The sequence below is a fragment of the Aspergillus vadensis genome, assembly GCF_003184925.1.
Source record: "Aspergillus vadensis CBS 113365 unplaced genomic scaffold BO88scaffold_31, whole genome shotgun sequence".
Taxonomy (NCBI): domain Eukaryota; kingdom Fungi; phylum Ascomycota; class Eurotiomycetes; order Eurotiales; family Aspergillaceae; genus Aspergillus; species Aspergillus vadensis.
Window position 1 is genome coordinate 183565 of NW_020292069.1, and position 21713 is coordinate 205277.

A 21713-nucleotide genomic window follows, 5' to 3' on the forward strand; every position below is an offset into this window, starting at 1 on the left:
ATACTACTAATATAAGATAGTGGCACTCGTCGCGAAGAAACCCTGATCCCAATCTCGCTATCTACCACGCCCCGGGGCAACATCTGCGAGAAGTCGAAAGACAACACTGAACAGTGAAGATATACTCAGACCTTAGCATGAAAGAAAGAAAATAAGCACATCTTAAATTGGTACAAAATAATATATGGCAAGGGTACTTAGTTTGAATGAAGTTTGAATTTCAATGTAGTTACTGAGTATGTTACTAACTAATACCCTGGTTTATGTATGTATAGTTTTTCCTGGTTTGGATCAGCCCCTTAGAAGTGTGATGGCTTCCGTTTTCTGTTTAGGGTGTACCACACTATTTACTAGTACTATCTTGGTTAAGAACTTAGGCTGATTAGAACCAATGATTGATCAGCGTGCAATCAAGCACAAGTGGTTATTGAAGTTTCTTCGCGTTGTTGAACATATTTTAATTTTGGTGGTTGTGGTGGTACTTACCGCTTCCACCACTAGTAACTAGTAGTACCGCTACTGCTACCTACACTATGCAAAGCACAAGACGGAAAACATCATCATGATTAACAAGTTATTTCATTGAAAGCAGCTTCATGATACAAATATACTCTAACTGTGCGTGTCTCAGCCTCCCAAAGCATAGTATCCCCATAAATAGTAGTCGTAATCATGAGTCTTAGTCTTTCCGTGTCAATTAATAGTACTAGATATATATTCCCGCCTCTTTCTCAGCGCCATCTGGCACTAAGTGTAGTAATCAGCATGCACAGAGACCAAATAGACACTCGGGTCAAGTGTCATGCCTCTGCACAGAATTACTGAAAGTCTTGATCCACCCCGTTCTCCGCATAAACTTGCAGACTATACTTGGCAAACGCACTCCGCATCCGCATCCGCTCTCCGTAGCGACTGAGAAGTGGAGGCACGATACAGAAAATCGTTGCTAGCACGGCCAGGATCGACACGGCCACGTTAGCACCCAGTGCGTCGAACATCTTACTCCCGAACAGCGGAAACGCAGCCGAAAGCAAGGATCGGATAATGGAGAGAGCAGCGAAGCCGCTAGCAGCGTAGCTCAGATAGCTGTCTGCCATATATGCCGTCACCACGATCTCCAGCTCATTAAGTGCGTATCCGATGAAGAAGAGCGCCACCACGGAAACAAACCAGTTGACATTGGTCACTTGGGGAGGAATCGTCCAGGCGAACCACCAGAGCGCGATTGCGAGTACAGGTGCTCCGATGTAGATCCCCGTCAGCTTGTGTTCTGGCTTGAGGACTCCGCACTTCTTCTGGCGTCTTCGGATTATGCGATAGTCCACGATGCGGGTCAAAGCGTTGGGGATAACGCCGAGTCCTAGGGCAAGAAACGGGAGGGATGCTTCTTCCGTGCTGAAGCCGAATTGCTCATAGACTGGGGGAAGGGCTTCCGTGAAGAGGTAGACCAAGGCCACGCAGACTCCGAATATCATTGTCACGATAAAGACGATAGGCTCGGTTAGGAAGAGACGGAGAGGCCGCAAGAGGCCGAGATGGAGGAAGGTGCGCAGGTCCGGCATGTAATCCGGGTTTTGCGCCTTGAACGTATCGTTCCCGGTCAGCTTACGCAGAGTTTGGACTTCCCGCATAAGAATGAGAGATGGTCGAGATTCTTTAATGCATAAAAGAAGCGCGGCGAGGAAGGCGGAGACAATAGCGCCAACGTAAAACACCCATCTCCTGCGCCAGTGTTAGCAATCGCAAGGCAAAAAGGCTTAGAAGTCTCCCACCATCCAAAGCGAACCGAAATATACGAGCTTATAATAGGCCCGGCGCTAACACCCATACACGCCATCGAGACGTAGACTAACATGACAAAGATCCTATCATGCGTGTTGAACATGTCTTCGATACTTCCGGTAATCACAACGGTAGGGATGGCTGACAGGAAGCCGGTAATGAAACGTCCGACGACCAGGGAGGGAATTGACGGGACCGCCGCGATGATGAGGCAGAATACGCTGTATAAAGATGCGCTAAAAATATAGAGCTTCTTTCGACCGAAGGATTCCGAGTAAGGGGGAAATACAATCCCCCCCAGACCTTGTCCTAGGAGATAACTATAGCAATTAATGTCTATTGCCCGGTGATAGGAAAAGTAGTGGTAGCGCACGTTGAAACATAGAGAAACAATGTCAATGTCTTTGACGTCCCGAACTCGGCCTGTGCGGCCGTGGCGGTTGTGGCCTGTCAAATGTGAGACATTGTGCATATGTGCGGAAAGCACTACTCACTCCTGAGGTACTGAGACATGTCCTGGACAGTTGATGTCAGCAACATATCGCAGAAGTCCCAAGATAACCTCACGTGAAGAATTCCAAAAGCGAGATCACAACAATATCGTAGGATTTGCGCACTGGGTGCCAGTTCCGCGGATGCTTGGGATTTGTTCGAGCCCAGCGCAAGTGACACCCATCTGGGGTCAGTTCTAGTCCATGCTCGGCAGCAAGGACGTTGAGATCAGAAAGCTCTTCAATGCCGAATTCGCCCATGGTGAGAATATCAACCGCTCACGATGGATGTCTCAGTCCATCGGTTGGTTTTAAAGACCAGGTGGTTGTGGATCAATCAAGGGATGCATACCTGGTGTTGTAGTTGTGGAGATGATCAGTAGAACACGCGGATCACCTCCCCACTCGTTTGCCCCTTATTTGGACTAAAGCAGCTGGTGCAGGTCAGTGCGATGGATAGGAAAGGGTACTCAAGCACGACCAAGCAACGGGGCGTGCCTGCTAATGTGCGTAGCCGTTGTTAAGAGCCAGGAAATGACCCGAGCACGTAGTACACATTGGGGTTGTATGCTGCGGGAGTATCTTTGCGTGACGTGTCACGGAGCATCTTTATCACAGAATGGGCACGGATCATCCATAGGCTTATCATCTACTGGCCGTGTCAAGAGGCTCGGGGCGTTCGGAGGTCTTCTTCATATGCGCGTGTTGACGGGTAGTCGGCATACAAACTTCGCAGAAGGGGGCTCTGGACCTGTTTCTGCTCATAAGGCTAGCGACTCTTGGTATATGGTGGCATGATATCACTTCCCACATTCTGGAATGTAGCACCTAAACGAGCACGCAATTGGCTATGGGATAACGAGCCCACAAAAATACGCGCAACAAGTAGCGTCAGACTCGTGAGGGGGTTTGTGTATTCCACGCAACAGCTGTCGATCTGTGCATAGCTGAGGATTTCTTGTTATTCGTTCCCCGCAGTTCCCATCATGGTAGGGGAACCCATGATGTTGGCATTGGACTGGTGGCTGTTGGGTCACCGTCATTATCGCCGACCGTTGAGAACGAGTACTCTATTCTGCTTTCCTTGTCGTAAGTAGAACATGCTATTTGACTGCTTAGTGTATCCTTAAATGGAGTGTTCCCATTTAGGGCATGTTTCAGAACGGCCAACAGCCATTAGCGCCCTAACGTCGTTAGTGTTGACGATCAGGTCCGAGAATCTGGCTGTACCGTTATGCGTGAGGACTTACATCTGGTTGTTGCGAAGAGAACGAACACTGGGTTGGAGAAAGCCCGGGCTAACGCGGCGCAGTAGCTAACATGCGCGATACACTGCGTAGAGCAATACAATGATGCTACAGGCAAGGAGGGCGCCTCACGTGTACGCCAGGTCCTGAGGCCATGAGCACCTGGCCTACTGCTTTTCGGAACAACATTTCCACCAGACCCGAGCAAACCGGAGCCATAAAGGGAGGTCATGTTGGTAGCAGAGGGGCATGCCTGTGGCTGAACCAAGCTATTATTAGCTGCGCTATCGTTCGGCGCCAAATCGTTGGCGTGGAATGAATGCCTGGCGGAGAGCAGTGCGGCGCCTAGCGACATCGGCGATACCAGAGCGACCAACCAACCTTGGACGTGTATGCATGGAAACTGAAGCTAAGCTGCAAGGCTGTGGTCAACATTGGCATCATTGGACGCGCTCAATTTTATCGGATCCATGGGCGTTCATGGAGTGTGCCTTGGCTGCGGCAACTGCTCGCAGCGCATAATAAATAACAGTGAGTGGACATCATTATTTCATCATCTTTGAAACTTCCGTCTCTCACCCGCAGAGCCAATTCCTCTACCTCTAGAAGACCGCAAGTTCACCATTGCTTCCGGACTATTCGAAGTCCATCAACAGTTACTGAAAGCACATATCAACCGATTACTTCTGCACCAAAAATGTACCTCATCAAATCGATCGTGGAATGCATCTGGGGACCATCGGCCAACGTCCACCAAACCGATGCGCGCACTTCCGCTGTTGCGTCCGACATTGTCAACATCCTTCTGACTGGTGAAACTCACGAGGCCATTCAAAAAAGATTTAAAGAACAAGTCGATACCAACGGGTGGAGCGAGTCCATCGCCCAAGCTATCCTCCACGGCCTCAACGACGCTATCAAAGCTGGAGCGGAAATGGCCGGCCCTGCCGCCGACGCTCTGATGAAGGCCAAAGAAGCCGCAGTGGAATTTGCCAAGGAGCACCCAGTAATTGCAATGCTTCTTGCCTTCGGGGTGCTGGCCATTTTAGCACCGTGGGTGCTCGAAGCCTTGGGATTCGGGGAGTTGGGACCAATTGCAGGGTCTTTTGCGGCGAGATGGCAAACGACATATTCTGGCTATGTGCCTCGTGGTGCACTTTTTACATATTTCCAGCGTCTAGGAATGAAGTGGCATTGGGTGGGTTAAGTGTCTCTTCGCCAAGCGCCGTTGTGCTAATGAACGGAAACTCAGGTGGCCCAAATAATTAGTATTATGCCATTATTGGGACTGGGGTTAGTACGAGTCAAGTCGAAGCTGTAGTTAGTGTCAATGAATGCGAAATGCGTTGCAGTCCCTGAGGTATTCCAGATATCGCGCCACGTATGAGACTTGCTCTGGCTATCGCAGCAGACGGCTACATGTAAAAGGAGGCAGCTGGCAGTGCTTCAACAGACCCCACCAGCGGGCGGAATTATTTTCCACACGACCCAGCATACGGAGGGAGTAGTGCTCACTGAAGACTTATGCTCCAGAAGATCAACATAAAATCTATCGAGGATTCCGACCGAGCCGGATGTCCAACCAGATGGCGCTGTCACACGTCAAAGGGCGCGGCAATGACAACAAAGCTTATCTGAAATCACCAATGGTTCGCCAGGTACACCCGCCCCAATTGTGTGCTTGTGCTCGTGATGGTGCTGTATCGTCTTTCGGGATTTGCTTAGTGCAGATGTTATGCAGACGACCGGGAGCACAACTAGAACAGGCATAGTGATCTGCAAGCGAGGGTGGGAATGCCTCGCGTGGGTTCGGTTATCGGGCTTCATCTTTACCTGGTATCAAATCCCTCCCAGTCAGCCCATCGAACAACCAGGAGGATCGCGAGAAGTTCCAGAAGTCATCTGAAGCTGTAATGTGACCGATTCTGACCAGATAACAATACCAGAGCCGCACGCAGCCTCGGTCCGGTCAGTGATCGGGTTGCCGAACTCACAGCCGAAGCCTCCACTGAGTGGAGCCATGCCGTACCAGTGGATCCTGGACAAGCATTGGGATTTGCCCATGGCTTAGGTCGAATCAATCTTCACCCGGCCAGTCCCTTGGATGCCCGCAGCAAATGCATCAGGGTAGCCCTGCATAGTGTGATCGTGTCAGAGCGCCGTCGGGTACTAGGCCTAAGAAAATTCCTCGTAACACGCCATTACAGCCCCAGCAAGCTAATCATCCTTATAACTACGCTACTCCACCCGCTTTGATCTGTCTCAGTTCATCATGCTCCAATCCCAGCCAGTTCTTTCACGAGGATCCCATCCAAATCATGGCTAAGATCCCTCACTGGCGTCTGATTGTCGACCAGAGTGTCGTCACTCAGGAGATCATCGACTATCCCTATGTCGGCTCAGGGACCGAATCCGATCCGTTCGTCGTAGAATGGATTCCCAACGACCCACGCAACCCCATGCTTTTTAACAAGAACATGAAATGGGTCTACACCATTATTGCTGCATTTGCGACCTTTGGCGTTTCCATGGCCTCGTCTGCCTATGCGGGCAGTATTGACCAAGTGATCGAGCACTTCAACATCGGTACTGAGGTAGCCACTCTGGGTGTGTCACTGTTCGTGCTCGGGTTTGCTATTGGGCCCCTCGTCTGGGCACCGCTGAGTGAACTCATCGGCCGCCAACTCGTTTTCTTTGTCTCCTACATGGGTCTGGCCGTGTTCAGTGCTGGTGCGACAGGCTCGAAAAACCCATGGACAATCATCATCCTGCGATTCTTCGCTGGCTCATTCGGATCCAGTCCTCTAACCAACGCCGGTGGACTAATTGCAGACGTCTTCCCCGCTGAACAGCGAGGATTGGCGATGAGTGTCTTCGCGGGTAGTCCTTTCCTCGGACCGACCCTTGGGCCTGTCATCGGCGGTTTCTTGGGCCAGAGCGCCGGTTGGAAATGGGTGGAAGGCTTCCTGGCAGCCTTTACTGGCTTCATCTGGATTGTCCAATTCCTTATTGTTCCCGAAACATACGCCCCAGTCCTCCTCCGGAAGCGCGCCGACCGTCTCAGCAAGCTCACCGGCAAGACGTACATCAGCAAACTCGACGTCGAACGCGGCCGTGTCTCCGTGACCAGCGCCTTCGGAGCGGCCCTCTTGCGCCCATGGATCCTCCTATTCGCTGAACCCATCGTCCTCCTTCTTTCCCTATACATGGCCATCGTATACGGCACGCTGTACATGCTCTTCGACGCCTTCCCGATCGTATACCAACAACTGCGCGGCTGGAACGAAGGAGTAGGCAGTCTGCCCTTCTTGGGAGTTATGGTCGGAATGATGTCAGCTGTCGGATACAACATGTGGGACAACAAGCGGTATAAGCGGGTGCATGAGAAACACCGTGGGTTCGCACCTCCCGAGGCACGTCTTCCACCCTCCATGATCGGCAGTATCACCATCCCGATTGGGTTGTTCTGGTTCGCCTGGACCAACGGTCTCAACGTTCACTGGATCGTCAGTATCATTGCGTCTGCTCCGTTCGGATTCGGCATGGTCCTCGTCTTCCTTAATATCATGTCATACCTGATTGACGCGTACACGATCTATGCTGCCTCGGTTTTGGCCGCCAATTCCATCATTCGAAGCTGCTTCGGTGCAGGATTCCCTCTCTTCACGACGTACATGTACCAGAACCTGGGTATTCATTGGGCATCGTCCATCCCGGCTTTCCTGTCGGTCGCTTGCTTACCTTTCCCGTTCATCTTCTACAAGTATGGTGCCGCTATTCGACGCAAATGCAAGTATGCTGGAGAAGCGGATGCATTCATGAGGAAACTCGCGGAAAAGTCGCTGAATCCGGAGAAGGGCCAGGAGGTTGTCGAGGAAGAAGCTGAGGCGGTCGCTGATGGAGTGGATGAGACTAGGGTCGATCGGGAGCTGGATCTTGAGCGCGCCGAGTCGGTGGCTACGGCATCGGTGTCGAGTGATGAGCGTGAAGGTCGGAAGTATGAGGCGAACCCGTACGATATCGATCGGGTCAACACGAGAAACTCGGCGATCACGCAGCGATCGAGGTCGCGGTCGGTCAAGTCGAAGCGGAAGAAGTTCCTTGGATTCTAAGGGTCAGGTGATTGCTGCAGTGCAGGGAAGAAGGGTTGGAGGCTCGTCCACCCAGGCAGTATGTTAGTCGAGTGGAGAAGGGGATTTTTCGCTTCTTAGATACCAATTTGTTTGTTCAATTGTGATAGCTTGCCATACTTTATAACTATGAACGATAATAGAATAATTAATCCAGTAATTGACACAGTCCTCGAGCCAAATTCCAGTCCTCCAATCAATATCATACGCAGAAAGTGTGCAACCTATGGTCCATTCTAGTCATTACATTTATCATATCACATCCCTTATAGATCATCTAGAAGTCAGCAGGCTCAGGAAGTTTCTCAGGGGTATCTTCCCGATACCTGTTGGTGATCAATCCCCCGAAACTCGGCGACCAGGCAACTCTCGGCGTCAATACAGGCAAATCCCACAGTTCAGAGAGATACTTCAGAATGGAAGTATGGGTGAAATCGTTCGGCTGATTTGTAGGACGATTCTGGACAACGCCCTTCCCAACCCAGGGAGACATCAGCAGCGTGGGGACGCGTATTCCGAGCCGATCGAACTTGAACTCAATTCTGCTTCCATCTAGAGCCCATTCTTTATGAGTGCGATGGTCACCAGGGGGTACATTCTCGGGCGGGGAGACGTGGTCCGCGAAACCTCCGTGCTCGTCAAAAGTCAAGATGAAGAGGGTCTCGTTCCACTGCGGTGAGGATCGAAGCGCCTCGTAGATGCTCTTGATGAATCCCTCGCCCATATTTATAGGGGACGGAGGATGGAATGACATGTACTTGCAGCATTCAGGATTGATCCAGGTAAACTGTGGAAGGGTGCCTGCCTTAGCGTCGCGGTAGAACTCGTCGATGGGCTTGATGTGTGTCTCGGACTTTCCGGTCCTCAAAGTCCACTTATAGAACAGAGCATCAGGGAGGAAGCCAGTTGTGTTGGAATAATTGATCCAGCTGATGTTAGCGTTGGATAACTGTTCGAATATTGACACCTGAGGCAGAGCCGAGGTCAAAAAGCCAATGTCGTTCATTCCATGCCCGTAGCTAGTTCCAGACGTCAAGTAGGCGCGGTTGGGATTAGTAGGACCCGGAACTGCAGCAAACCAGGCATCAAAGAGTACAAAGTTCTCAGCCATGGCGTTGAGGACAGGGACATGGTCCGGGGTGTAGTAGTTGATGACTTCGGCCGCGCGGGAGAGGTCGCCGTCGATGCCGTATGAGCGGACCTGTTCTGTCACAAATCCTTGCATGGAAGCACTACTTATGTTATCCGGATGATAAGTGCTGTAGACCTGCATTGATCCACCCGCGATAGAATGGTCGGGATCATCGGGGGCGACATTCTTGGCGGTAGGTTTGGCACAGACTTGGTGCGATTTATGATCTTCTATATCGGAAGGGTTGCAATACTTTCGGTTCACGAGGCCGTCAATTGTAGAGTTGTATGTCAAGCCTCCCGCATAGGTGTCAAATGAGAGATTTTCTTGAACGAGTACCACCACATTCTTGATAGGAGCGTATGGAGTCGATGGTTTCTCGGACGGGCCATGAGGGAGGCCAGAGATACCTAGGCCCAGAAAGAGCAAGGACAGGACCAGCAGGACACACATAATCAAGAGGATGGCCGTGATAAAGATTGACTTGGCCCAAACTGATATCCATCGTGATGCTGGTCGTCGGGACCTACCCTTTATGTCATCGTCCACTTCATATTGTACAACATCACCATCGGGACCGAGAAGGGGACGACGCTCTTCGGGAGGCGGCGTCCCACGTGCTTGTTGCAGCGATTTGGCATCCATAGTGACGGTACAGGGGATGAAGTTGTACGATCGTACCACTGTGGCGGAGGGATGGAGAGACAAGCTCGAGGCTTGCAGATGAAGAACGGAGACCTTGAAAGGTCGGGGGATATCCAGGCGGGGCCCAGCAGGGCCGATTGGCGGCCAATGTCTCGATCTCATGCCGGCAACAACGCGAGCCATTGGCTGTCGCGGAGCGTAACACGGTCCAGTCCCGCAGGACTAGCCAATCTGAGAGGACCCGCGCGCTTCTCGGCAAGCCGGAGTGCATGTGCGGGGTTGGACTTGTGACCATCGCTGGATGGATAGTATCTACTGTGTAATGAGATACTCCCTCCACTCTTCAGGCTGCTAGTACTCACCCCCACCATTCCCTAGGGCTCAGGCAGTGTGACAGAAAGATACTCGAAGTACCACCGAGTACTTCTGTTTTTCCGGAGTGTCCTGCATCTCATGACCATGCACATTCAGCCACACCGCCTGGATGTGCAACAGCTGCGGTCACCTTGCGGCTGATCCAGGTGCCATCCTAGGCTTCACGCCCTGGAGATTTACTGCCAGCTACCTTTCAGGTTGCATCAGGTATATCCGGGTCCCAGACGACTGTTTTCATCACGGTTGCTAATCCATTCTCCGACCGAGCAGTCCGAACGATAACGTCATAGGCACAATGCAGACAGTAACGGGCCCCCTCACGATAAGACACCGACAAACTGCACCACTGAGTGGCGAATCAACTCCCGACCCATCGTCAGATCATCTCCCTAGGTGATGCCAGGAATGTGGCCAATATGGTAATGTTGGCATCGATATTGAAGTGAATGTCGGGTTCAGGCTGTGACGATCGCTTCTCAGGAGGATAATCACATGCGGCCATCACGAGATACGGCGATATGAAGGCATAAATTTTGTCGTGTCACACCCCCCTTCCCTTGAAGATTTATCGCGCTTAAGTGAATAAGTCTGGCCGCCGCGGTAGCATGGTATCGGTTCAACGGAGAAGGTGAACAAGAGTATGTATCTCACATAGTCGGTAGGGATATGGGACGTTTCCTCAAACGCCAGCGCCCTTGCTGGCCAGGTTGAACCCGTGCGGACGATCGACCTTCAATGCTGGGGTCGGAGACATTGTCTGGCTGGTCTTATGACGAAGTTCTTGCTCCATTGCTAGAGGAGCGGAGCGACCGCACGACATCGTACGGGCTCTATATAGAGGAAGCCCGCAGGCAAAAAAACATAAAGAATATTTTTCGACTACAGCGGGTTTGTGACAATTGTAGAAAGTTGACAAGACGTGCTCGCAAATATATTGCTAGTTAGGATGCACTGCACGTGACTGATGTATGTCATTAGTAGGCCGCGTTTCCGTTTCCGGCAAAACTAGGCCACTGGCACGATCAGCCCTTTAGGGTGTATTTTTTCGACAAGGTCATGACCCATCGCATATTATACTTGCATTCCTGTGGTTACGGTAGTTCTTTGTCAGTCGGCCATAGGGTGACAATTGGATCGATTGGATCGATGCTGCGTTTGCACTGCAAGGAAGCCTCGAACTTTGATCCACTTTCAGGGTACTGTTTGGCCAGGAACGAGGATGAGCTAAGAAATTGAGACGTACCTGGCAATGATAACTATGAATGGCCTATGATGTGGGACGCGAAGATGGTACATGTAGCGCTGAGTTGGGACTACACCCCACTATCGCTCACTCCTGGTAACTGATACGAATGGTCAAACAGATCTTTTAAATCGATACCAAGCAACTGCAAATCCCCAAAATAGTAAGTTGGATCGTCGATATAAGGCAGGAAAAGCGCTTCACTTCGATCAAGAGAAGCAGGGCTCCAAGGTTGCATGACCCCGGGAGCATCTGAAGCGACAGGTTCCGGCCCCTGCGGGAGCACCGCCGGCGCAACCAGCCCCGTTGGATCTGCGGGGGCGACACTGGTTGTGGGTTCTGGCGCGGACGGAGAGGTTCCTACACGGTCCTGAGCCTGGTATGGAATGCTACTCTCATTGGAGTCTCTGGACATAGACTTGGGCTTGCGGGTCTCGGAAACGTATTGACGAGCAAGATGGGCAAACTCTGCTATTAGAGATCCCGGAAGGGCACCATTGCTAGCATATTCTAGCCTACTGAAGTGCCCGCCGGCAATGTCGAGAAGAGCGAGGCTGAGACCAGTTTCTGGGTGGTTGGCGTTGTGGACCACCAGGTCGAATAAGATCATCAGCGATGATAGTGGCAAGACAGCGAGTATCCTGTGGCACAGCAAGACGTATGTCACTACTTAGTAGTCGTTATATAGCTCAGAAATATAGTAGAGGCTTACCAGACCGGTGTGGAAGGCGCTACCTCGATGTGCACGGTGAGCTCGAGGACACTTCGAGCAGTCCGCATCAAGTCGCGCTTCATAAGTTCTTGTTGTGTAGACCCCAAACGGACGGCTCCGTAGTGGAGGACGGTCCACGACAGTGTAAGGAGAGCGTTCAGATAAAGGAAGTGGGTAATCAAAGCAATTTGGACCGCCAGGGGCTCGTGCAAAGAACGAGTTTTGAATTTTTCTCCTGGCCGAAACCGGGTCGGAATGGTCGCGCGCCAGGCTTCCAATTCTATACGTAGGCTCTCAACCACAGAGTTATAGTTGGATAGCGGCTGACTAACCGAGCTGATTGTGAAGAGAGATTGGTGAATCTTGGAGACTAGACGAGCATATTTAACGAAGTTAAAGAACCAGTCATAGTCATGGAAAGTGGACTCCATCATATCGGGAATAGCACAGCTTATGTTGGCATCATCCAATACCTAGACCCATGGAACCCCGATTTAGAAGAATAATAAGATGATAACGGCCACACTCAACTCACCGAAGTTTTACCAGTCGCAAAGCAGGACGTCTTCTCCATATAGTAGAGCACCCAGAACGTGCGACGGCACGGACCTTCTTGTGCACTATTCGAACGATGATACCCTAAACCTTGTGCCATAACGGCAGCCTCTGTTAGCATCAAGGGTTCGAAGTTGAATGCAGACACTGTTGATGAGAATATAGCCTGTGAAAGATGTCAGTCTTGTATTATGGGGCTTGATGACGGGCTAGATACCATGGCGAGGAGTGCCTAGCATAATGAAACCGCATTAGTCATGAACTGTGATATTAACGGGAGCAACACACTTGGACTGCAGTCAATGAGCCTCTACCGAAGAGAAGATCCTGGAAACATGACAACGACCGTTCGAAGTATGACCAGGCTTCCCCCACACCAGTATCAAAGCTTCCTCCTTCATTGTTCTGACACCCAATCGCCACTATTGCGTAGAATAGTGCTGCCCAAACCTTATCTGTTCCTAGTGATTGAACAAGATCCTGCGACGCTACACGCGCACGGAAGGTATCTGGACAAAGAAATGGATAGATCGGATGTATCGAGTCAAAGTAGGCTGTAAGAGGGTTATTATTGCCAGCATGAGAATAAAAGAGGTCAGTCAAGGCGCAGGTACCAGAAATGTGTCCGTTGAGAATGTCACGACTCGGGACTTGGATCTTTCCGGTGCCCAGGTGTCGTTGTATATATGACTGAGGGATGGCACAACTATTTTTGACCTTGGTTGCAACCACCGCGCGTATTTCATCTAGTAGCTGATCGAGCCGGTTGTGGCCCAATCGCTGACTGATGGCGCGAACCCGTCGCTCAGGGAAGAAAGAGATGTTGGGGTTTGGGCCAAAGATAGTGGTCAGCTGCGAGGCCATGGTCAGATAGGAGCACGGTGAGCAAAAGGGCCAGACAATACCTGATCTGGATGACTGGCACCTCCGTGTATGCGAGAGGCTTGGCGATTTGCAAGCAAAGAGTCGATATACAGTCCCGGCTGCTGATAGCCCACATTTTCGGAGCCTAACTGCGGACCAGGAAGGTCACGAACGGACTGTTGGTATGTGGAGGACAGTGGTATGAAAACTGGTGTGGTAGATTAGCTTCCGTGGCAGTCCGAAGCTAGTGTTCTGTTTGTACCTGACGCGTCATACTTGCGCTTCCTTGGTCGCTTGACTGGAGTAAAGGAGCAGGGACGGTGCTGGGACTATGAACAATAATGAACAATCAGCATTCCGAAAGGCGAGACATGGCGGCCTGATATACCAGGCAGAAGTCGCAGGCATCAGTGTTGCCCGAGATTTCTGGCGTGAAAACGAGATTAGTCAGACACCGACCTGGAGGCAGTTCTCTTCCGACCGACTGGAACCTCGACTCACTACATCGCGTTTTCCTGGCTCTGCACGTATCGCATGCCTTATGCAGGGGCTCGGAGCCTTGTGTTACTACCGACATGATCTCTTCACTTGGTGTTTGGCGGAAATCCCGTGAAGAAAAGAACTGGGAAGAGGATGGAAGAGGAGAGCTTGAGGAAAAGCTGTGGAGTCATTCGCCGCCGAAAGCTCCGACATGGGATGCAGGATGAACGCCGATGTCCTCCGATTCCCCACTAATTTCGGCGCCGAACTAACAATAGCAGCTCTCATGTCGCTTCTTCGGCGCCCACGAAGCATCGCAAATCAGAGAATTGAAACGAAAGGATTTCTCATATTACATCATGGCTAGCAAATATCACTATCAAAAGGGGCTTGCTTGCCATAGCTGTCCGTTTCGCATCGACTTCCATAACATATATATAGCGAACAAGACTGCGTCTCATAGTACTTGGTTGATCCTATAGTTATAAGTTGATTCATTCTATGGCGCTCTCTGTCATATGTGTTCAACCATTGGTCTTGATTCACCGGTGATCCCATCACTAACAGAGTGCCTCAAATTTATCTTCCACGTTTCCGCTTGACTCGGTTTGCATACTCTCTCGCCATCGATCGGCCTGCAAGCGACAGAAAGGAACTTTGAATTCCATATAGCCCGAAAATGAATGACAAGGAAGACACCAGTATGACTGCGTCAGTCAACTCCGGTAGCAATACGGATATTGTTAGTGCAGAGGAGTACCAAGGAGACATATCGACTGAAGATCAGTGCAAGATTATGAATCTTGCCAGACGGCTCACGGCAGACTCGACACGGTTTCGGCACGATGGTATGCCGCCCAACCCTTTCACGACACACTGTGATCCGAGTTTGGACCCCAATTCTCCGAAATTCAATGCGAGTCACTGGGCGAGGACTGTACTTCACTTGTCCTCGCAAGATCCTGATCGGTTCCCACAGCGTACGGCGGGTGTGTCATTCCGGAACCTCAGTGTCCATGGCTATGGCCGCTCAACAGCTTATCAGAAGGATTTCTTGAACGCTATCTTGCAGGTGGGTGATCTGGTCGGCGGCTTGATCAACCGCAGAGACCGTAAGCTGCAGATATTGAAAAATCATGACGGGCTCTTGCGCAGCGGAGAAATGCTCCTGGTCCTGGGTAGGCCTGGCAGGTGAGTTCTTAATCCCCTGGTCTACGTTTCTTCAATGTAACATGATTCGTCTAGTGGTGTATCAACTCTATTGAAGACCATCGCCGGTCAGACTAAAGGACTGTCCTTGGACGATTCAACGGAATTCAACTATCAAGGTGGGAGTCTGACTGGGACAGGCACATACAGACGGAGAACTGACAATATACCTTCAATCTTGAACAAATATAGGGATTGAATGGGATTTGATGCACCAAAAGTTTCGAGGGGACGTGACGTATCAGGCAGAAACAGACGTCCATTTCCCACATTTGACGGTTGGGCAGACCCTCCAGTATGCGGCCCTGGCGAGAACACCTCACAATAGGCTGCCCGGAGTCTCTCGCGAAACTTATGCAACTCATCTGCGCGATGTGGTTATGGCGGTCTTTGGAATTTCCCATACAGTCAATACTAAGGTTGGCGACGACTTTATTCGCGGCGTCAGTGGCGGAGAGAGAAAGCGAGTCAGCATTGCAGAATTGGCTCTCACACAAAGTTGTATACAGTTCTGGGACAATAGTACTCGTGGCTTGGATAGTGCTACGGCTCTCGAATTTGTACGGACCGTGAGACTCTCAGTCGATGTGGCGGGTACCGCGGCTGTTGTGGCATTATATCAGGCATCGCAACAATCATATGACGTATGCAATATTCCCTTTCCTCTTCATCTCGTCTGACTAACATACCTTGCTAGGTCTTCGATAAAGTTGCATTGTTATACGAGGGCCGGCAGATATACTTTGGTCCAGTTGACCAAGCGAAGTCGTACTTCACAGAGCTTGGTTACCAGTGTCCTGAACGACAAACCACGGCAGACTTTCTCACGTCGCTCACAAATCCTGTCGAGAGAGTAGTCCGGCCTGGCTTCGAAGCCCGAGTTCCCCGGACCCCCGGTGAATTTGCACAGTGTTGGGAACAGAGTGCCCTGAGAGCTAAACTTCTAGGAGAAATATCGAGCTTCGAGAAAGACCATCCGATAGGGGGACCCATGTTGCAGAAATTTGAAAACTCCCGGAATGCCGAAAGGTCTCCTTTGATGTAAGTGGGCACTGTGGCTACTAATTTGAGCTGTCATTGACTCGAATCTTAGGACGAAAAAATCTCCCTACACGATTTCTGTGTTGCAACAGATAGCTTTGTGTATGCGACGGGGCTACCGCAGGATTCTTGGGGATCCTTCTTTCTTTCTCGTAACGGTTTTTGGCAACTTTTTTCTCTCTCTTATACTTGGTAGTGTTTTCTACCATCTTCCGGACACTTCCGCCAGCTTCACAGATCGATGTATTCTCCTGTTTTTTGCTTTGCTCTTCAACGCACTCAACAGTGCTTTAGAGGTGAGCGTTATGACCCTTCAATAGCATCGTGATGCTGACAGAGCAGATATTGGCATTGTATGCCCAGCGACCGATCGTCGAGAAGCATGCGTCTTACGCCTTTTACCATCCGATGTCAGAAGCGATGGCCTCCATGATATGCGATCTACCGTGCAAAATCCTCTCTACGCTGTCCTTCAATTTGCCGTTATACTACATGTCGAACCTGCGGCGGGAGTCGGGTCATGTGGTTATATATCTACTATTCGCATTCATGTCGACCTTGACTATGTCCATGATTTTCCGTACCATTGCTCAACTGACCCGTACAATTGCACAGGCCCTCACTCCCATTGCGCTTGGTGTTATTGGGCTAGTTGTATACACCGGTTTTGTGCTGCCTACCCGGAACATGCAAGTCTGGCTGCGTTGGCTTAACTACATCAACCCGATCGCATACTCCTACGAAGCTCTTGTGGCGAACGAGTTTCATGATCGCGAATTCGAATGTGCAAGCTTTGTTCCTTCTGGTCCGGGTTATGAGAATATTCCAGCTACAGATCGAACCTGCTCTGTGGCAGGCGCTACTTCTGCCTCGAGCGTGGTCAGCGGAGACGCATATGTAGAGGCAAATTATGGGTACTATTATTCTCATACCTGGAGGTTAGTGACCACCGATGTCCAAATGATATAGCTCGCTGGCTGACAGAAAGTTAGAAATTTCGGCATTCTTATCGCTTTCATTCTGTTCTTCATGACTACATACCTCTTCATTGCCGAATTTGTGAAGTTCAGCTACTCCAAAGGCGAAGTGTTGGTATTCCAGCGTAAGCATAGGATAGCCAGTGTTAACGGGGAACATGCCCATGACGAAGAGAGCAGTGCCGAAAAAGCAGCGCCGGCAAGCCATTCTTGCGTTGACAGCCATGAAGGCCGTCAAGAAGACCAGTCTCTCAAGTTCCGTTTTGAATCCAATACCTTGCACTGGAGAGATGTTTGCTACGATGTTCCGATCAAGGGCGAAATGAGACGAATTGCAGATCACATTGATGGCTGGGTAACCCCAGGCACTCTGACTGCGTTGATGGTGAGTATAATATAACCTTCGTCAAATCTTCAATCTAACTAACTCCTCGAAAAAGGGCGCTTCAGGGGCTGGAAAAACAACCCTCCTGGATCTTCTAGCCAGCAGGGTGAAAACAGGCGTTGTATCCGGCAACATTTGCGTCAACGGAACCCCGCGAGATGCATCCTTTCAGCGCAGGGTAGGATACGTTCAGCAGCAAGATGTCCATCTGGAAACCAGCACTATTCGGGAAGCACTTCAGTTTAGTGCTCTCCTCCGCCAGCCCGCCTCTACCAGTAAAGCTGAAAAGCTGCAATATGTCGAAGAGGTGATTGATTTGCTCGAAATGAGACCGTACGCTGACGCTGTCGTTGGTGTTCCCGGAGAAGGTCTGAATGTAGAACAGAGGAAAAGATTGACCATTGGCGTTGAACTAGCTGCAAAGCCTGATTTACTACTCTTCCTCGATGAGCCAACGTCGGGGCTGGACAGCCAGACGGCATGGTCTATCTCTCTGCTACTCCGGAAGTTGTCAAACCATGGGCAGGCCATCTTGTGCACCATCCACCAGCCCTCGGCTATTCTTTTCCAGCAATTCGATCGGCTTCTTCTACTAGCTAGAGGTGGCCGTACGGTATACTTTGGGCCAATTGGGTCTAACTCACAGAAACTTATTGGCTACTTTGAGCGATATGGGGCAAGGGCCTGTGCGGAAGAGGAGAATCCGGCGGAATGGATGTTGGAAGTCATCGGTGCTGCCCCCGGGAGTACTTCGGTGCGTGACTGGCCGGTCACATGGAAAGAGAGCCGTGAATTCCAAGAAACGCGAAAGGAGCTTGAACGGCTTGAGCAGTCTGGCTCTCCTGGCCTGAAAGAAGAGGCCGCGCAAGTCCAGCAATATGCGGCCCCGTTTCACATTCAGCTGGGTCTTTGTACAAAGCGGGTTTTCGAACAGTACTGGCGCTCTCCGTCATACATCTATGCTAAGCTGATACTCTGCTTCGGAGCGGTATGTCCATACGAGGGCCCCCAGCTGTCGACTTCAAATATCTGACACACTATGCAGGCCTTGTTTATTGGACTTTCATTTCTGAATACGAAAGTTACGGTCCTAGGTCTTCAGCACCAGACTTTTGCGATATTCATGCTCCTCGTTATTTTCGCATTCCTGGCTTACCAGACCATGCCTAATTTTATCAAGCAACGCGACTTGTACGAGGTCCGTGAAAGGCCAGCCAAGACATACGCTTGGTCTGCGTTCATGTTGGCCAACATCATAGTTGACATCCCCTGGAACTCTCTTGCGGCAGTGCTGATCTATCTTCCATTCTACTACATCATTGGAATGTATCATAACGCCGAGGAAACCCATGCAGTGAATGAAAGGAGCGGACTCATGTTTCTCCTGGTGTGGTCTTTCATGATGCATTGTGGTACATTCACGATCATGGTGGTTGCTAGCGTCGCAACTGCTGAGGTCGGGGCAACACTAGCTCTGCTACTGTTCTCTATGTGTTTAATTTTTTGCGGGTACGTTTCACTGTCTACATCTTAGGATTAATTTCGGTCCGTCTAATACACCATCACAGTGTCATGGCCAGTCCGGCCAGTCTACCAGGATTCTGGATCTTCATGTATCGAGTATCCCCGATGACCTATCTCGTTGGCGGCATGCTTTCGGCCGGGTTAGCGAATACTGCAGTTCATTGCTCTGATCTGGAGTTGGTTGTTGTTCAACCTCCAGCCAACGAGACTTGTGCCAGTTACCTCGCTGATTACATGAAAACCGCTGGAGGTTCTGTTTACAATCCCCAGGCAACCGCCAACTGTGAATACTGCGAGATGACTGACTCGAATGTTTATCTCACATTACTATCCACTTCTTATGCCGATCGTTGGCGCAATTTTGGACTTATGTGGGCATACATCGCGTTCAACGTGTTTGCTGCCCTCTTCTTGTATTGGTTTGTGCGCGTCCGAGGCGGTTCAACCAGCTCAATTTTTCGCCGGTTCGCCAAGATATTCTCTCGTCCTTCACCAAATACTTGATTTATCATCTGGTGTCTATCGCTAGAGTGGTAAATTTCTCTGGGAAATTTATCATGCGATAGGAATTTCAAATCCTGTCGCTCTCCTGCGTCAGGACATATATATTGTGTGAACGGTGGTGTTCTTTCGACTTTCGTCACTGCCGATTGGAGCGCACATTTCCTGTCCACAACATACTCTTATTTTCAACAATTCGAGTTTCATTAGACCTCTTTGCTATCTATGTATTATATTAGAATGCGACATATAATGGGAAACCCAAATCTTCTCTTATATTAACTAGTCAGTACCTATGGACATCCCGATTGGCGGATTGAGAAACCGCGGCCAAGGATAAGCAACAACCAGCCACCCTCTTTGTGTTCCACTCCCCCTCAGTTTACCTAGCATAAAATACGTCCGACAAATGCTGTCACACAACTCTCCGATCCACACTACTGTGACCCTTGAGCTTAAAATGACTGCATCCAAAGATCCTACTACTAAACTTTACGATGTGGTAATCGTGGGAGCCGGACTCAGCGGACTCCAAGCAGCGCATTCCATCCAGGCAGCAGGATTCAGCGTGTGTATCCTGGAAGCTACGGACCGAGTGGGCGGGAAGACGTTGACCGTGAAGTCCAGCGAAAAGGGATACAACGATCTAGGAGCGGCTTGGGTGAATGATACAAACCAGAGTGAGATTTTCAAACTCCATCAGAAGTATGGACTGGATGGGGTGGTACAGTATACACGTGGAGATGATATTCTCGAGTCAGGTGAAGGGGCTATTCGCAAGATACCGTATGGGTGGCCTTTAGTAAGTTAACCACAAATCAAGAAGGTGCTGGCGGCGACTGACGATGTTTAGACTGGGCTTGCGCGGAAGCTGTTGAATGTTCTGCGAAATGAGTCCTCACGGATAGACTTGGACGATCCTAAAGGTTTTCCAGAGGCCAAAGAAGTGGATAATATGACGTTCGGGGGATTTTGCGTTGATAGGTCTGGATCGCAGGATGCAGTTCACATGGCAGATGCTATCTCATCGGGGCTGCTTGGGGTGGATAGTAAGGAAGTTAGTGCGTTGTATATGCTGTATTATTTTAAAAGTGGAAGTGGGATCGACAATCTCCTGTCGGATGAGAAGGACGGAGCGCAGTACCTACGCACCAGGCAAGGTAACGCAACGATCGTCAGGCCTACTTGACATTGACGTGCTAACGGTGCAGGAACCCAAACTATCGCTCGGAAGATGGCAGATGAGCTCGACCAATCCGACATCTTCTTGGGTGTGCCTGTCACGTCAATCAATCAGTCTTCTGATGATAGTCCTTGCGTGGTCCAGACATTTGATGGCAGATCTATTCGTTGTCAACGCGTTATCGTGTCTATTCCTACGAACTTGTACCAAAGCATCTCCTTCTACCCCCGACTGCCACAAGCAAAGCAAGTTTTAAGTACCCATACGATCATGGGATACTACAGTAAGATGATTTTTGTCTTTCAAGAGCCATGGTGGCGGAACGCTCAACTTACGGGAATTATCGACTCTGCGGGTGGCCCCATAACATTCACGCGGGACACGAGTGTACCCACCGATGACCAATGGTCTATCACATGCTTCATTGTGGGGAGTCGCGGACGAGCATGGTCCAAGTTGTCCAAGGGTGATCGGTTTAACCAGGTGTGGGAGCAGTTCTACAGATGTTTCGGCAAGTTCGTGAAAGACATCCCCAAGCCAGCCAATACTCTGGAAATGGAATGGAGTAAGGAGCCTTACTTCCTTGGAGCGCCCTGTCCAGCCATGACACCTGGCTTACTGACCACCGTTGGGAGCGATGTCGCTGCACCGCATGATAAAGTGCATTTCATCGGAACAGAAACATCCACAGTATGGCGTGGGTACATGGAGGGGGCCATTCGAGCAGGGCAGCGAGGAGCAGCCGAGGTAGTGACGGCACTGCAGGAAGACTAGTTGTCTTGGCTAAGCACACAGATCCCGAAATGTCTCTTGAGAACCTTGGATCTTGCAGGGCTCCGATGAAAACCGAATCTCACAGTGGGTCAGCAACGGAGATGTCCGTGTGCTTTTTTTCGGGAAATTTTCGTTAGATCTACAGCACTTGAGACAAAGTCCGTACAGTCAAGCACCAAAGTGACATCTACACGTGGCTAGCAGCGGACAATTGTCGTTGTGTACCTGAATGAACCGTGGATGGAGGAGTTCGTGAGTGGCTGCCTGCAGATTCCCATCGTCCCCACCTGCTCCTCCGTGATGCCCTAAATTTGGGCCGCTCCCGTGTGCCCCGTTCACCCCCTGCCAATCCCGATCCATGATTTGTCGATAGTCGACGATCGTCGATCGGAAAACCAGAAAAAAAGCAAACATCCGATAGTTGCATTCTAATTCCAATTCTACCCCTGGCAGGGATAGGCCA

At 50.4% G+C, this 21713-nt stretch overlaps 8 protein-coding genes across 8 annotated transcripts; 4 read left to right on the forward strand and 4 right to left on the reverse strand.

The window, feature by feature from the left end:
• Positions 1-588: 588 nt before the first annotated feature.
• BO88DRAFT_397525 (MFS multidrug transporter) lies at positions 589-2893 on the reverse strand. The gene is made up of 5 exons (XM_025705289.1): positions 2350-2893; positions 2277-2298; positions 2156-2229; positions 1773-2102; positions 589-1722 (listed from the first exon to the last, which is right to left on the reverse strand). Exons 1-5 carry the CDS (start codon positions 2532-2534, stop codon positions 819-821), a joined length of 1515 nt encoding a protein of 504 aa, XP_025558129.1. The 5' UTR covers positions 2535-2893; the 3' UTR covers positions 589-818.
• Positions 2894-3399: 506 nt separating this feature from the next.
• BO88DRAFT_438799 (uncharacterized protein) lies at positions 3400-3958 on the reverse strand (the record flags this gene model as incomplete). The annotated part of the gene is made up of 2 exons (XM_025709685.1): positions 3524-3958; positions 3400-3497 (listed from the first exon to the last, which is right to left on the reverse strand). Exons 1-2 carry the CDS (start codon positions 3873-3875, stop codon positions 3400-3402), a joined length of 450 nt encoding a protein of 149 aa, XP_025558130.1. The 5' UTR covers positions 3876-3958.
• Positions 3959-4100: 142 nt separating this feature from the next.
• Positions 4101-4870, forward strand: BO88DRAFT_408514 (uncharacterized protein). Its single transcript, XM_025707727.1, has one exon. It carries the CDS (start codon positions 4218-4220, stop codon positions 4725-4727), a length of 510 nt encoding a protein of 169 aa, XP_025558131.1. The 5' UTR covers positions 4101-4217; the 3' UTR covers positions 4728-4870.
• An 896-nt stretch (positions 4871-5766) lies between these two features.
• Positions 5767-7632, forward strand: BO88DRAFT_491528 (MFS transporter; the record flags this gene model as incomplete). The annotated part of the gene is made up of 1 exon (XM_025712865.1): positions 5767-7632. Exon 1 carries the CDS (start codon positions 5839-5841, stop codon positions 7630-7632), a length of 1794 nt encoding a protein of 597 aa, XP_025558132.1. The 5' UTR covers positions 5767-5838.
• A 102-nt stretch (positions 7633-7734) lies between these two features.
• On the reverse strand, positions 7735-9944 carry BO88DRAFT_374650 (putative phosphatidylglycerol specific phospholipase). Its single transcript, XM_025704309.1, has one exon. It carries the CDS (start codon positions 9608-9610, stop codon positions 7928-7930), a length of 1683 nt encoding a protein of 560 aa, XP_025558133.1. The 5' UTR covers positions 9611-9944; the 3' UTR covers positions 7735-7927.
• Positions 9945-11115: 1171 nt separating this feature from the next.
• On the reverse strand, positions 11116-13176 carry BO88DRAFT_351248 (fungal specific transcription factor domain-containing protein; the record flags this gene model as incomplete). The annotated part of the gene is made up of 5 exons (XM_025703532.1): positions 11116-11686; positions 11758-12230; positions 12293-12478; positions 12530-12544; positions 12601-13176. The coding sequence occupies 5 exons, from the start codon at positions 13174-13176 to the stop codon at positions 11116-11118; spliced, it is 1821 nt and encodes a 606-aa protein (XP_025558134.1).
• A 1159-nt stretch (positions 13177-14335) lies between these two features.
• Positions 14336-19532, forward strand: BO88DRAFT_447078 (ATP-binding cassette transporter; the record flags this gene model as incomplete). The annotated part of the gene is made up of 10 exons (XM_025710333.1): positions 14336-14847; positions 14902-14984; positions 15058-15509; positions 15563-15906; positions 15959-16202; positions 16249-16844; positions 16899-17268; positions 17324-18256; positions 18314-18777; positions 18837-19532. The coding sequence occupies 10 exons, from the start codon at positions 14336-14338 to the stop codon at positions 19294-19296; spliced, it is 4458 nt and encodes a 1485-aa protein (XP_025558135.1). The 3' UTR covers positions 19297-19532.
• A 221-nt stretch (positions 19533-19753) lies between these two features.
• On the forward strand, positions 19754-21250 carry BO88DRAFT_351288 (flavin monoamine oxidase family protein; the record flags this gene model as incomplete). Its single annotated transcript, XM_025703534.1, has 3 exons — positions 19754-20095; positions 20147-20453; positions 20505-21250. The coding sequence occupies 3 exons, from the start codon at positions 19754-19756 to the stop codon at positions 21248-21250; spliced, it is 1395 nt and encodes a 464-aa protein (XP_025558136.1).
• Between the last annotated feature and the right edge of the window lie 463 nt (positions 21251-21713).

Excerpts from the sequence above, each read along its gene's own strand:
- BO88DRAFT_374650 (XM_025704309.1), bottom strand. The coding sequence starts at position 9,610 with ATGGCTCGCGTTGTTGCCGGCATGAGATCGAGACATTGGCCGCCAATC.
- BO88DRAFT_408514 (XM_025707727.1), top strand. The coding sequence starts at position 4,218 with ATGTACCTCATCAAATCGATCGTGGAATGCATCTGGGGACCATCGGCC.
- BO88DRAFT_397525 (XM_025705289.1), bottom strand. The coding sequence starts at position 2,534 with ATGGGCGAATTCGGCATTGAAGAGCTTTCTGATCTCAACGTCCTTGCT. Across the intron at positions 2,103-2,155 it reads TTGTTTCTCTATGTTTCAAC|TTATCTCCTAGGACAAGGTC; the intron begins GTGCGCTACCAC and ends TAATTGCTATAG. Across the intron at positions 1,723-1,772 it reads ATTTCGGTTCGCTTTGGATG|GAGATGGGTGTTTTACGTTG; the intron begins GTGGGAGACTTC and ends ACACTGGCGCAG.